At 57.3% G+C, this 15,226-nt stretch overlaps 1 protein-coding gene across 1 annotated transcript; it reads right to left on the reverse strand.

The window, feature by feature from the left end:
* Window positions 1-10,663: 10,663 nt before the first annotated feature.
* Window positions 10,664-14,917, reverse strand: GTF2H4 (general transcription factor IIH subunit 4). Its single transcript, XM_062634440.1, has 13 exons — window positions 14,734-14,917; window positions 14,216-14,320; window positions 13,676-13,807; window positions 13,147-13,243; window positions 12,969-13,057; window positions 12,648-12,756; window positions 12,474-12,542; window positions 12,106-12,189; window positions 11,710-11,842; window positions 11,444-11,574; window positions 11,228-11,275; window positions 11,053-11,131; window positions 10,664-10,855 (listed from the first exon to the last, which is right to left on the reverse strand). The coding sequence occupies exons 1-13, from the start codon at window positions 14,871-14,873 to the stop codon at window positions 10,683-10,685; spliced, it is 1,389 nt and encodes a 462-aa protein (XP_062490424.1). The 5' UTR covers window positions 14,874-14,917; the 3' UTR covers window positions 10,664-10,682.
* Window positions 14,918-15,226: the final 309 nt, after the last annotated feature.

Raw genomic sequence — 15,226 nt, forward strand, 5'->3', positions numbered from 1 at the left:
GTTTGGATGCTCCCTCCCTTCAAGGCCAGGTTGGAGCAACCTGGTCCAGTGGAAGGGGTTGGAACTGGAGGAGCTTTAAGGCCCCTTCACCCCAACCCATTGCGGGATTCGACGTCCTGAGGTCGGGCTTTAGGACCCAGCGGCGCTGGGCGAAGGCGAAGCGAGGCAGGGTCGGACCTGATTGAAGCCCGCTCGGCACCGGAGGCGGGTGCTTGCAGGGAAGGTCGGACCTGATTGAAGCCTGCTCGGCACCGGAGTCCGGGGAGTGCAGGGAATGTCGGACCTGATTGAAGCCCGCTCGGCACCGGAGGCGGGTGCGTGCAGGGGAGGTCGGACTTGATTGAGACCCCCGCGTTGATTCGACTGCTTCCGATACCCCCTTTATAAGGAGGGAGGCGGAGATAGCGGTGGGTGCGACGGGGTTGGTTTTGCTTTAGGTTTTAGTGTGTGCGGGGTCGCTCTGCCCCCATGTAGTTAAACCGCTGTAATTAGCGCCTGTAATTAATCTGCTATCCTTAACCCCCCCCTCCCAAGTAAATGCCTCTGGGAAAAACTTTTCCTTCAAACACGCCATGAACCCCTGCTTTTCACAGCAAAAAACACCCCGTTATATCTTTCTCCAACCCCAAGCGCTGCCCACAGATGGGTTTGGGTTACTCTATGTCCACCCATTCGCCAAACCCTTTAGGGACCTGTTTCAGCTCCAGCCATTCCAATGGGAGCATCGCTGGGAAGCTGCTCTTAGCATTCCGAGATACTCCTGGGTGTCACTAGGAAGGGGAAATGGGTGTGAGTGGTGCATAGGGGGTTTCCAGAAGGTTCCTCCCTCCCCCATGGAGGCTGTGTCACTTGTTACCAGGCAGAAGGCAGTGATGAGACCTGGGGAGAAGGACTTGGTGTCCGGTGAGGAGAAGCTCAGTGTGATGGAATCTGTAACCACCCATGTCTTGGGCTGCATCCAAAGAGCATCCCAGGGTGCCCAGAGAAGCTGTGGCTGCCCCATCCCTGGCAGTGTTCAAGGCCAGGTTGGACACAGGGGCTTGGAGCAAGTGGAAGGGGCCCCTGTCCGCGGCAGGGGTTGGGACTTAATGAGCTTTAAGGTCCCTTCACCCCAACCCATTGCGGGCTACGACGTCCTGCGGTCGGGCTTTAGGACCCAGGACGCCGTTCGAAGGGAAAGCGCGGCGGGGTCGGACCTGATTGAAGCCTGCGTCTCCATCGGAGTGTGGTGCTTGCAGGGAAGGTCGGACCTGATTGAGACCCCCGCGTTGATTCGACCGCGTCCGGTCCCACCCTTTAGTGGGGTGCTGCTGCTGGTAGAGGGATCAGGGCTTGCGTATGCGGCAGGTAATTCCCCTCCCTGCAATTAATTCCTTGTAATTATTAAAGTTCCCCGGCCTAGTAAAGGCGTTTGGGAATAGCCACTTTTTCCTCAAACCCGCTATAGAACCCTGCTTTCCACCCTGAAAAACCCTCGTTATTTCTTTCTCCAACCCAGAGTGCTGCCCTTAGATCTGTTTGGGTTACTTTGTGTGCACCCATGGGTCAAACTTTTTCGGGACCGGTTTCGACTCCAGCCATCCCAATGGGAGCATCACTGGGAAGCTGCTCTTTGCTTCCTGGGATAATCCTGGGTGTCATTAGGAAAGCGGAAATGGCACAGGGTGCCCAGAGAAGCTGTGGCTGCCCCATCCCCGGCAGTGTTCAAGGCCAGGTTGGACACAGGGGCTTGGAGCAAGTGGAAGGGATCCCTGCCCGTGGCAGGGGTTGGAGCTGGAGCTCTAAATTCCCTTCACCCCAACCCGTTGCGGGCTTTGACGTCCTGCGGTCGGGCTTTAGGACCATGCGGCACTGTTCGAAGGCGAAGCGAGGCAGGGTCAGACCTGATTGAAGCCTGCGGCGCCACCGGAGTGTGGTACGTGCAGGGAAGGTCGGACCTGATTGAGACCCCCGCGTTGATTCGGCTGCGTCCGTTCCCGCCTGATATCGGTTTCAGCGGCGGCATTGTTGCTGCTGGTGGCCGCTTCGCGGTTGTGGTGCCGGGCGGATAGCTTCGCCTACGTGTAATTGAAGCAATGTCGTTAGCGCTTGTAATTAACTCTCTTAAATTATTAGAGCCCCCTGCGCTAGTAAATGCATTTGGGCATAACCCTGTTTTCCCTCAAACCCACTGCTTGCTTCCACGCGAAAAAGCACCCGTTATTTCTTTCTTCAAGCCAGAATGCAGCGCGTAAGTGGGCTGGGATTACTTTGTGTGCACCCAAGGGGCAAACCCCTTTAGGACCGGTTTCGACTCTGGCCATCCCAGTGGGAGCATCACTGGGAAGCTGATCTTTGCCTGTGGGAATAGTGGGTGTCACTAGAAAAGGGACAATTGGTGTGAATGGTGCCTCCCTCCCCCATGGAGGCCGTGTCACTGGTTACCAGGCGGAAAGCAGTGATGAAACCTGGGGAGAAGTACTTGGGGTGTCGGGTAAGGAGAAGCTCAATGCGGCAGGGGTTGGAACTGGAGCAGCTTTAAGGTCCCTTCAACCCCAACCCATTGCAGGGTTCGACGTCCTGCGGTCGGGCTTTTAGGACCCAGCGGACTTGGGCGAAGGCGAAGCGAGGTTGGGTCGGACCGGATTGAAGCCCGCGGCTCCACCGGAGTCTGGTGCGTGCAGGGAAGGTCGGACCTGATTGAAACCCCCTGTTTGATTCGACCGCGTGCGGTCCCGCCCTATGTAAGGCGGGAGGCGGTGTGAGCGGTGTTAGTGGAGGTGTTTCTGGTTTTAGGGCAGTTGGGTTTGCGGTAGCGTGCAGGTAGATCTGTCCCGCTTATTTAGTACCTATAATAAGCTCACTATCATTTAACTCCCCTGTCCTTTTAAATGCATTTGGGAATAACTACTTTAACCTCAAACTCACCACAAAACCCTGCTTTCCAGCCCCAAAACCACCCATTAGTTCTTTCTTCGAACCAGGGTGCTGCCTGCAGATGGGTTTGGGTTACTTTATGTGCACCCAAACCCCTTTAGGACCGATGTTGACTCCAGCCTTCCCAATGGGAGCATCACTGGGGAGTTGCTCCTTGCCTTCTGGGATACTCCTGGATGTCATTAGGAGAGGGGAAATGGGTGTGAATGCTGCCTCCCTCCCCCATGGAGGCCGTGTCACTGGATACCAGGCATAAAGCAGTGACAAGACCTGGGGAGGAAGATTTGGTGTCGGGTGAGGAGAAGCTCAATGTGGCAGGGGTTGGAACTGGAGAAACTTTAAGATCCCCTCACCCCAACCCTTTTGGGGGCTTCGAAGTCCTGCGGTCGGGCTTTTAGGACTCAGCTGCTTTGGGCGAAGGCGGAGCGAGGTTGGGTCGGACCTGATTGAAACCCGCAGCGCCACCGGAGTGTGGTGCGTGCAGGGAAGGTCGGACCTGATTGAGACCCGCGAGTAGATTCGACAGCGTGCTGCCTCGACCTATATAAGGCGGGAGGCGGTGTCACAGGCATCAGGGGAGGTGGTGTTGTTTCTCTTGGTGTCGTCGTGTGCTGCAGGTACCTCCGCTGACAGTAAATTCCCTGTGATCGTTAAACTGCCCCAGCCCTAATAAATGTGTTTGGTTATTACCTCTTTTTCATCAAACTCACCGTAAAACCGTGTTTTCCACCCCAGAAAACACCTGATTTTTGTCAAAGCCAAAGTGCTGCCCATGGATGGGCCCGGATTACTTTGTGTCCACTCATGGGAAAAACCCCTCTAAGACTGGTTTTGACTCCAGCCATCCCAATCGGAGCATCATTGGGAAGCTGCTCTTTGCCTTCTGGGGTACTCCTGGGTGTCATGAGGAAAGGGGAAATGGGCGTGAGTGGTGCGTAGGGGTTTTCTAGAAAATTTCTCCCTCCCCCACGGAGGCCGTGTCACTTGTTACCAGGCAGAAAGTGGCGATGAGACCTGGGGAGAAGGACTTGGTGTCCGGTGAGGAGAAGCTCAGTGTGATGGAGCCTGGAACCACCCGTGTCCTGGGCTGCATCCCAAGAGCATGAGCAGCACCTCTGAGGGTTTCCAGGCTGTACCCTGTGTCCAGCTCTGGGGCAACAGCACAGGAGGGGTGTGGAGCTGCTGGAGCCAGACCGGAGGAGGCTCCAGTGCCTAAAGGGGCTGCAGGAAATCTGGAGAGGGGCTTGGGACAAGGGTCTGTAGGGACAGGCCAAGGGGAACGGCTTGAACCTGCCAGAGGGGAGACTGAGATGAGCTCTTAGGCAGAAGCTCTTCCCTGTGAGGGTGCTGAGGCGCTGGCACAGGGTGCCCAGAGAAGCTGTGGCTGCCCCATCCCTGGCAGTGTTCAAGGGCAGGTTGGACACAGGGGCTTGGAGCAAGCTGCTCCAGTGGAAGGGGTCCCTGCCCGTGGCAGGCGGCTTGGAAATGTATGAGCTTTAAGGCCCGTCCACCCTAACCCATTGCGGCCTTCGACGTCCTGCAGTCGGCTCTAGGACCCAGCGGCGCTGTTCGAAGGCGAAGCGAGGCAGGGTCGGACCTAATTGAAGCCTGCGGCGCCACCGGAGTGTGGTGCGTGCAGGGAAGGTTGGACCTGATTGAGACCCCCGCGATAATTCGACCGCGTCCTGTTCCGCCATACATGAGGTGGGAGGCCGTGTGAGCGGCTTCAGTGGCGGCATTGGTGCTGCTGGTGCTTTCGGGGTTGCCGTGCACTGCAGGTAGCTCCCGTAGTTTGCGCTTGTAATTCTTTATAATCATTAAATCTCCCTTCTCCTATTAAATGTATTTGGGAATAACCTCTTTTCCTTCAAACAAGCCACAAAACTCTGCTTTCCAGCCCCCAAAACACCCATTATTTTTCCAAACAAGCGTGCTGCCTGCAGATGTGTTTCTGTTACTGTGTGTGCACCCATAAGTCAGACCCTTTTACGACCGGTTTTGACACCAGCCATCCCCATGGGAGTATCACTGGGAAGCTGCTCTTTGCCTCTGGTATGCTGGGTGTCATTACGAAGGGGAAACGGGTGTGAATGGTGTCTCCCTCCCCCACGGGGACCGTGTCACTTGTTACCAGGCAGAAAGCAGTGTTGAGACCTGTGGAGAAGGACTTGGTGTCGGGTGAGGAGAAGCTCAGTCTGGCTTGGGTTGGAACTGGAGGAGCTTTAAGGTCCTTTCACCCCAATCCATTACGGGCTTCAACGTCCTGCTATCGGCGATGGGCGAAGGCAAAGCAAGGTTGAGTCGGACCTGATTGAAGCCTGTGGCGCTATCAGAGTCCGGTGCTTGCAGGGAAGGTCGGACCTGATTGAGACCCCCTGGTTGATTCTACTGCGTCCGGTCGCCTCCTGTATAAGGCGGGAGGCGGTGGTAGCGGCTTCAGTGGCGGCGCTGTTCCTGCTTGTGGTAGCCTCTGGGTTTTGGTGCGGGGAAAGTAGATCCACTCCTCTGTAATTGCAGCACTATCATTAGCGCCTCTAATTAATCCCCTGAAATCATTAACCCCCCCTGCCCTAGTAAATTCTTTTGGACATACATTTTTTCCTTCAAATCCACTATAAAACCCTCCTTTCCACCCAAAAACCAGCAGTTATTTATTTCTCCAACTCAGAGTGCAGCCCATAGGCAAGCTGGGATTACTTTGTGTGCAGCCATGGGTCAAACCCCTTTAGGACCGGTTTCGACTCCAGCCATCCCAATTGGAGCATCACTGGGAAGCTGCTTTTTGCCTTCTGTGATGCTTCTGTCTGTCATTAGGAAGGGGAAACGGGTGTTAATGGTGCCTCCATCCCCCACGGGGACCGTGTCACTTGTTACCAGGCAGAAAGCAGTGTTGAGACCTAGGGAGAAGGACTTGGTGTCGGGTGAGGAGAAGCTCAGTCTGGCAGGGGTAGGAACTGGAGCAGCTTTAAGATCCCTTCACCCCAACCCATTGCGGGCTTCGACGTCCTGCGGTCTGGCTCTAGGACCCAGCGGCACTGTTCGAAGGAAAAGCGAGGTTGGGTCGGACCTGATTGAAGCCCGCGGCGCCAGCGGGGTCTGGTGCGGTCAGGGAAGGTCGGACCTGATTGAGACCCCCGCGTTGATATGACCGTATCCGGTCTGCCCAGTATCAGGCGGGAAGCGGCAGCATGGATGTCAGAGGAGGAATTGCAGCTGCTGTTTCTGGTGTTTTCGGGGTTGCGGTGCACGGCAGGTAGTTTCGCCCCGCGTAATTGGCTGCTGTAGTTAATTCCCTATAGTCCTTAAGCCTCCCCGTCCTATTAAATGCGTTTGGGAAAAAACCATTTTCTCTGAAACCTGCCACAAATCTCTGCTTTCCACCTCAAAAAAAAAAAACCAACAAACAAAACAAGCCACCCGTTATTTCTTTCGCCAACCCAATGTGCTGCCCGCAGACCTGTTTGGGTTAGTTTGTGTGCACCCATAGGTCAAACCCGTTTAGTGAACCGGTCTTGACTCCAGGCATCCGAATGGGAGTATCACTGGGAAGCTGCTCTTTGCGTTCTGAGATACTCCTGGGTGTCATTATGAAGTGGAAATGGGCGTGAATGGTGCCTCACTCCCCCATGGGGACCGTGTCACTGGTTACCAGGCGGAAAGCGGTGATGAGAAGGGGAGAAGCTCAATGTGGCAGGGGTTGGAACTGGAGAAGCTTTAAATCCCTTCACCCCAACCCATTGCGGGCTTTCACGTCCTGAGGTCGGGCTTTAGGACCCAGCGGAGTTGGGCGAAGGCGAAGCGAGGTTGGGTCGGACCTGATTGAAACCCGCGGCGCCACCGGAGTGTGGTGCGTGCAGGGAAGGTCGGACCTGATTGAGACCCCTGCGCTGTTTGTACAGTGGCCGGTGCCGCCCTACAGAAGGCGGGAGGCGGCAGCAGCGGCGTCAATGGAGGTGTTGCTGCTTTTTGTGCTATCGGAGTTGCGCTGTGCGACAGGTACCTCCGGCCCCCGTAATTTGCACATGTAATTAATCCTTTCTAATCGTTAAACTGCCCTGTCCTATTAAAAACATTTGGGAAAAAGCCATTTTTCCTAAAACCCGCCAGAAATCTGCTTTCCGCTCCAGAAAACACCCGTTATTTCTATCTGCAACGCCAAGTGCTGCCTGCAGAGGGATTTGGGTTACATTGTGTGCGCCCATGGGCCAAAATTTTCGGGAGCGGTTTCGAGTCCGGCCATCCAAATGGGAGCATCACTGGGAAGGTGCTCTTTGCTTTCTGGGATACTCCTGGGTGTCATTACGAAGGGGAAATGCGTGTGAATTGTTCCTCCCTCCCCCATGGAGGCTGTGTCACTTGTTATCAGGCAGAAAGGGTGATTAGACCTGGGGAGAAATACTTCGTGTCGGGTGAGGAGAAGTTCAGTCTGGCAGAGGTTGGAACTGGAAGACTTTTAAGGTCCCTTCACCCCAACCCATTGCGTGCTTCGACGTCCTGCTATCGGGCTTAGTGAACAGCGGCGCTGAGCGAAGGCGAAGCGAGGTTGGGTCGGACCTGATTGAAGCCCGCGGCGCTATCGGAGTCTGGTGCGTGCAGGGAAGGTCGGACCTGATTGAGACCCCCTGGTTAATTCTACTGGGTCCGGTCACTTCCTGTATAAGCCGGGAGGCGGCGGTAGCGGCTTCAGTGGCGGCGCTGCTGCTGCTTGTGGCAGCCTCTGGGTTTCGGTGCGGGGCAGGTAGCTCCGCTCCTCTGTAATTGCAGCACTGTCATTAGAGCCTGTAATTAATCCCCTGAAATCAGTAAACCCCTCTGCCCTTGTAAATGCGTTTGGACATAACATCTTTTCCTTCAAACCCACTATAAAACCCTGCTTTCCACCCAAAAAAACACCACTTACTTCTTTCTTCAACCCAGAGTGCAGCCCACAGATGAGCTGGGATTACTTTGTGTGCACCCATGGGTCAAACTTTTTCGGGACTGATTTCGACTCCAGCCATCCCAATTGGAGCATGACTGGGAAGCTGCTTTTTGCCTTCTGTGATTCTTCTGGGTGTCATTAGGAAGGAGCAATGGGTGTGAATGGTGCCTCCATCCGCCATGGAGGCCGTGTCACTGGTTACAAGGCAGAAAGCGGTGATGAGACCTGGGGTGAAGGACTCGGAGGGTCGGGTGAGAAGACGCTCAATGTGGCAGGGGCTGGAACTGGAGGAGCTTTAAGGTCCCTTCACCCCAACCCATTGCGGGATTCGACTATCTACGGTCGGGGTTAGGACCCAGCGGAGTTGGGCGAAGGCGAAGCGAGGTTGAGTCGGACCTGATTGAAACCAGCGGCGCCACCGGAGTCTGGTGCGGTCAAGGGAAGGTCGGACCTGATTGAGACCCTCGCGGTGATTCAACAGCGTGCTGTCCCGCCCTATATAAGACGGGAGGAGGCGACACAGGAGTCAGTGCAGCCGCTGGTGTTTTTGCTTTTGAAGTTTTAGTATGTTGTAGGAAGTTTCGCTGACAGTCGTCTCCCTGTAGTTATTAAACTGCTCCTGACCTGGTAAATGTTTTTTTACATTACCTCTTTTTTTTTGTCAAAACCACCGGAAAAAAACTGTTTTCACCCCAAAACACACCTATCCTTCAACCCAAAGTGTTGCCCACAGATGGGCTGCAGTTACTTTGTGTGCACTCATGGGAAAAAACCCTCTTAAGACTGGTTTTGACTCCAGCCATCCCAATCAGAGCATGACTGGGAAGCTGTTCTTTGCCTTCTAGGGTACTCCTGAGTGTTATTAGGAAAGGGAAATAGGTGTGAGTGGTGCATAGGGGTTTTCTAGAAAATTTATCCTTCCACCATGGAGACCGTGTCACTGGTTACCAGGCAGAAAGTGGTGATGAGACCTGAGGAGAAGGACTTGGTATCCGGTGAGGAGAAACTCAATGTGATGGAGGCCAGGAGCCATCCGTGTCCTGGGCTCCACCCCGAGTGTGAGCAGCAGCTTCGAGGGTTTCCAGGATGCATCCTGCCTCCAGCTCTTGGACAACAACACAGGAGAGACGTGGAGCTGCTGGAGCCAGGCCGGAGGAGGCTCCAGTGCCTAAAGGGGCTGCAGGAAATCTGGAGAGGGGCTTGGGACAAGCATCTGTAGGGACAGGCCAAGGGGAATGGCTTTAACCTGCCAGAGGGGAGACTGAGATGAGGTCTTAGGCAGAAACTCTTCCCTGTGAGGGTGCTGAGGCGCTGGCACAGGGTGCCCAGAGAAGCTGTGGCTGCCCCATCCCTGGCAGTGTTCAAGGGCAGGTTGGACACAGGGGCTTGGAGCAAGCTGCTCCAGTGGAAGGGGTCCCTGCCCGTGGCAGGGTTGGAGCTGGAAGAGCTTTAAGGCCCGTCCACCCTAACCCATTGCGTGATTCGACGTCCTGCGGTCGGCTTTAGGACCTAGCAGTGCTGGGCGAGGGCGAAGCGAAGCAGGGTCGGACCTGATTGAAGCCCGCGGCGCCACCGGAGTCCGGTGAGTGTAGGGAAAGTCGGACCTGATTGAGACCCCCGCGTTGGTTCGACCGCGTCCGGTCCCTCCCTATTAAGTCAGGAGGCGGGGAGAGCTGCTTCAGTGGGGGTGCTCCTGCTGGTGTGGTCGGGATTGTTGTGCGCTGCAGGTACTTTTAGCCCCTTGTAGTCCTTAAACCCCCACTGTCCTAGTATATACATTTGGGAGTAACCCATTTTTCCTCAAACGCACCATAAACCCTGTTTTCGTCTCCAAAAAAACACCCGTTCTTTCTCCAACCCAACGTGCTGCCCTCAGAAAGGCTGCGGTTACTTTGCACCTATGGGTCAAACCTCTTCGGGACCTGTTTCGACTCCAGCCATTCTAATGGGAGCATCACTGGGAAGTTGCTCACCCCAACAATTTGCGGGCTCTGACGTCCTGCGGTCGGGCTTTAGGACCCAACTGCTTTGGACGAAGGCGGAGCGCGGCTTAGTCGGACCTGATTGAAGCCCGCGGCACCGCCCGAGGCTGGTGCTTGAAGGGAAGGTCGGACCTGATTGAGACCCCCGAGCTGATTCGCCCACGTCCGCTCTCGCCCTATATAAGGCGTGAGGCCGTGGCATCGCCGTCAGTGGAGGTTTCCATGTTGGTGGAGGAGCGTGGTTCGTCGTGCGCTGGGCTGCAGGTAGTTCTGTCCCCTGTAACTGGTAATTTATCCCCGCCATAGTATATGTTTTTGGGAATAATCCCTTTTGCTTCAAACCCACCATAAATCCCTGCTTTCCACCCCCAAAAACACCCGTTATTTCTTCTGCCCAAAGTGCTGCCCTCAGACGCGACTATAGACATAGAAGGCAGGAGGCTGTGGCAAAACCCAGCCCTGGCTTCATTTTGCCCTTTAGAAGTGTGGTTTTGATCAAATCCTTTGATTTATTCTCTAAAATTAAGTCACCCTCTCAGAAATCCACCTTTGCCCAACTCTGCCTGTTATAAACTCATTTTCCTCCCCCCAAACCCCTATTTCCACCCCCATCACAACCCTTGCTTTATTGCCACCCAAACGTCCACTTTAAGCTAAACCCAGATTTATTCTCAAAACTTTCCTCCTCAAAATGATGGGTTTATTATAGAAAAAACCTAGAAAACTCATTTTCATTAACCAAATACTTTTCCCTATAAAACGCATTCTCCTCTCAAGGGTGACTCCATCCTTGGGGGACCACAAGAACCAAGGGCCGTGGGGGGGGGGTGTGTGTGTGTGTGTGCAAGGAGGGAATCCCTATGTTATGAGCTGTGCTTCTGTCTCTTCCAGAAGCGCTTGACATCGGGGTGCCCACCAGGGGTCACCACCATGAGCCGCCGGCCTGGGTGCTCGAACACCAGCACCCCCAGCGCCCGCGCATGGTCCCGCAGCACCTCAAAGTCCACCTGCGACAGGAACTGGTTGTACAGCACCCCTGGATGGAGCAAAGGGAAATGGGGGGGGGTGTCAGCATCACCCCCATGGGGTGGCTGTGTCCCTATAAGGGGGATGCCATCGCCCCATAGGGACCTCAAGGGGATGTCACCTTCCAATGGGGGCTTAAAGGGGGGTGTCACCATCACCAACCCTTGGGGACACTGGGTTGGGGGGGGGACATTGGGGGTGCCTCACCCTCGGAGAAGCGCAGCCGGTCCCGCTCCAACTCCCACAGGCGGATCTGGTCGGTGATGGTGGGGGGCAGCACCGGGGTCTGGGTGGGGGGAAACGGCAGCGTGGACACAGGGACCCCCCCACTATGGATATGCCCCCCTTTATAGACCCCCCCCTCCATGGACCAGGCACCCACCTGCTTGGCCATGACAGGGTGCGCTCGGGTACGGAGGAAGTGGATGATCTAGAGGGGGGAAGAGGTGAATGGGGGCACCCCTATGAGGAACCCCAATACCCTCTTGCCAGGCACCTCAATACCCCCATTCCCCCCTAGGGCACCCCAATAGACCCCCATCACCCCCTGAACCACATCCTCGTCCACCTCCTTTGTGTGTGTGTGCCCCCCCCATACCTGATCAGCGGTGATGCCATTGGCGATGGCAGCCTGGACACTGTCCCTGGTCACTTGGGCCACCACCAAGTTGGGGAAGCGATAGAGGAGCTCCGAGAAGAGGGCGATGAGGGCGACCTGAAGCTCTGAATCTGCAGGTTTGGGGGGGGGGGGGGGCATTGGGGACAATGGGGAACAGAGGGGGGATACAAGGGTCAGGATGCAGGGATGGAGCACAATGGGATACAGGGCCATGGGGGTGCCCCCCCCTTGGGGATAGGCCCCACCGGTGTAGGCGTAGATGCGGTAGTTGGTCTCCACCAGGATGAAACCACGAGCACCAGGCTCCGGGGGGGTCGCTGACGGCCCCGAGGCCAAGGCGATGGCCAAGCGCGTGGGGTAGAAGCGGCGGGACTTGCGCTGGGGGACAGTGGGGGTCAATGGGGGGTAATGGGAGCAATGGGGGTAATGAGGGGCAACGAGGGGACACAAAGGGGGCAGAAGAGGGTGGCATTAAGAATGGGGCAATTTATGGCCCCTGAGGGGGGTCTGGAGCCTCTTGTGTCCTTCTGTGTGTAGCCCCCTTGGGTCACCACCCCATGGCACCCACTGTCACCCCTGTGTCACCCCCATATACCTCTGTGTCACCCCACATCCCCCTCATGTCGTCCCCCCCATGGCACCTTCCTCTGGAAGACGAGGCCGAACTCCCTCAGGTGCTGCAGGAAGCTGAGCAGGGACTCACTCATGCCCTCCACGGAGTAATCCTGCACAGGCACCCCAGTTATACCAGTACGCCCCAGTTAACCTAGTAGCCCCCCCAGTTACCCCAGTACCCCCCCAAGTAACACCCCCAGTTACCCCCCCAATTACCCCAGTATCTCCCTAGTTACACCAGTGTCCCTCCAGTTACCCCCCTGGTTACACCCCGATTACCCCCAGTCACCCCCCACACGAAGCCAAGGGGGGATCCCCATAACACCCTATGGGGATAGGGGGGTCACCCCAATATCAATGGCGATGGGGGGTGGTGACCCCGACACCCCCTCACCTTGCCCAGGGTGGAGAAGCTGAGCTGGAAGAGGAAGGACAGGATCTCCACCAGGTCCATGCCCCGCGCCTGGATTGAACTGGGATCAATGGGAGCACTGGGAAGGGGGGGGACCCCATTTGGGGGACAGGGGATGACATCACCCATATGGGGGGGGGGAGGGGTTCATCTCACCTCTGCCCCCCGCAGGTACTGCAGGATGAAGTACCAGAGCTGGGCTGGGGTGTCCAGCAGCAGGAACTGGAACCCAGCTGAGGTGATGCAGGGCGCATCCCCCCCATCACTGTGGGGGGACCCCAACATCAGTGCCCCCCAAAAACCCCTTTAGGACCCACCCCAAAGCCCTTTAGGACTCACCCCAAACCCCTTTAAGACCCCCCCAAAACCCCTTTAGGACCCACCCCAAACCCCTTTAGGACCCCCCCAAACCCCTTTAGGACCCCCCCCAAACCCCTTTAAGACCTCCCCAAAACCCCTTTAGGACCCCCCTTTCACCTCTTCATGAGCCCAGCCTGAATCAGGAGCTGGGCCAGATCCTGGCTCACGGCAGCACTGGGGGACCCCACCATGAAGTGCAGGATCACCTGAAATGGGGGGGGGGGGGTGTTCAGGACCTCGGGGACCCCCCAGGGCATGGGGTAGGGTGATGGATATGGGCCCCCCCACCGCTGACCTCCCAGCGCTCCTCCGCGTACCGGTCCAGCGCCGGCACATCCCGCGCGTGTCGGTCCGGCCCCAGCTGGCTCGTGTCATCGGACCAGGCCTTGCCCCTGCACCCCCAGTGTGGTGCCATGGAGAGCCCCAAGCCCCCCCCATTGTAACACAGAACCCCCCCATTATACCTTATTACATCCCCCGTTATACCTTATTACACCCCCCAATATACCCCATTACATCTCCCCATTATACTCCATTAGCCCCCCGTTTATACCCCATTATACCCTATTACACCCCCATTATACCCCATAGCCCTGTCACCCCACTTAGCCTCCATTACTTCCTTCTGCCCCCCATTACCCCCTGTGACCCCCATTATTCCCCATTCCCCCCATAGCACCCAGTCACCCCCCAAGTTACCCTCCCACTACACCCCTGTGCCCCCATTACCCCCCATAACCCCATCACCCCAGTTTACCCCCATAGCCACCACTACCCCCCTTACCCCATAGCCCCTCTTACCCCCATTGCGCCCCATAACTCACCCCCCCAGCAGGGCCAGGCGCAGGTTGTGCCTGAAGCTGGGGTGCAGCCCCACACCTGGCAGCCCCCCTGGCAGTGTGTGGGGGTGCCAGAGCCGCAGCCCCAGCAGCATCTCCCGGCTCTCTGCCTGCTCCCTATGCACAGGGTGGGGGGAGAAGCCTTAGGGACCCCTAAACACCCCTCCAGCCCCCATGGGGGTGATGGAACACCCCCAGACCTCCCCCCCTCCAACTTGGGGTGTAATGGGGGGCAGAGGGGGATAATGGGGGGTAACTTGGGGTGATGAGGCTATGGGGGTAATAGGGGCAGAGGGGGTAATGGGGGTCACGGGGGCAAGGAGGGGGTGACTTGGGCTTGATGGGGGTATGGGGAGCATAGGGGAGTAATGGGGGGGTAACTTGGGGCTATGAGGTAATGGGACCCCCCCAGCACCCAGGGCACCCCCCAGTACCCCCCATAGCACCCTATGGACCCCCCCCCCAGCACCCAAGGGACCTCCAGTACCGCCCATAGCACCCTATTGACCCCCCCATAGCACCCACTTGCTGTGCTCCTTCTTGACCCACAGCCCCACGGCCGCCTGCGGCAGTGGCTGCTCCAGGAACAGCATCCGCATGATCCCGGTCTGAGCCAGCGCCGGCAGCTCCCTGGATGGGGGGGTGTGTTAGGGACCCATAAGAGGTATTGGGGTGCACGGGGGGGTGTCAGGGACCCATAAGAGATATTGGAGTGCACGGGGGGGGGGGGGTCAGGGACCCATAACGGGTATTGGGGTGACCATGGGTGATATTGAGGTGCCCGGGGGGGGGGTATTGGGTGCAAAGGAGGGGGTCAAGGACCCATAAAGGATATTGGGGTGCCCATGGGTGATATTGGGGTGCCCCTGGGGGGTATTGGGGTGCACGGGGTTTTCAGGGGGCCATAAGAGGTATTGGGGTGCTCATGGGTGATACTGGAGTGCACTGGGGGGGGTATTAGGGTGCATGGGGGAGTCAGGGAGCCATAAGGGGTATTGGGGTGCCCATGGGCGATATTGGGGTGTACGGGGGGGGGGTGTCACCGGAACACAGCCAGGCAGGTGGCGGGGTGCCCATAGAGCCGGTCCAGGACGGGGGGGCTCAGGCCCCGCAGGAACTCGTGCAGGTTCTTGCATTGGAGCTGCCCCCGTTGCAGCCGGGGGGGGGACGGCGTGGCCTCCATCGCCCCCCCCCGTCAATCAGCTCCTGTCAGCGGCAGCAGAGCGACAGTGGGGTGAGGCTGTGCCCCCCCCCCCCATTTCTGACCCCCAAGTCCTCTCATTGCCCCCCATTCCTGCCCAAGTCACCCCATTGCCCAATCTCTGCCCCCCATGTCCCCCCACCTCTGCCCCCAGGTCCCCCCCATTGCCCCCATCTTTGTCCCCCAAGTCCTCCCCAATTGCCCCCCATCTCTGCCCCCAAGTCCCTCCCATTGCCCCCATCTCTGCCTCCCAAGTCCCCCCCAATTGCCCTCCATCTCTGCCCCCCAAGTCCCCCGCATTGCCCCCATCTCCGCCCCTAAGTCTCCCCCATTAT

The sequence above is a fragment of the Pezoporus occidentalis genome, unplaced genomic scaffold (assembly GCF_034315485.1).
Source record: "Pezoporus occidentalis ecotype Australia unplaced genomic scaffold, CSIRO_AGI_Poc_V1 ctg425, whole genome shotgun sequence".
NCBI classification, from domain to species: domain Eukaryota; kingdom Metazoa; phylum Chordata; class Aves; order Psittaciformes; family Psittacidae; genus Pezoporus; species Pezoporus occidentalis.

Excerpts from the sequence above, each read along its gene's own strand:
- GTF2H4 (XM_062634440.1), bottom strand. The coding sequence starts at position 14,873 with ATGGAGGCCACGCCGTCCCCCCCCCGGCTGCAACGGGGGCAGCTCCAA. Across the intron at positions 11,132-11,227 it reads ACCCTGTCATGGCCAAGCAG|ACCCCGGTGCTGCCCCCCAC; the intron begins GTGGGTGCCTGG and ends CCCCCCACCCAG. Across the intron at positions 10,856-11,052 it reads CCGGCTGCGCTTCTCCGAGG|GGGTGCTGTACAACCAGTTC; the intron begins GTGAGGCACCCC and ends TGCTCCATCCAG.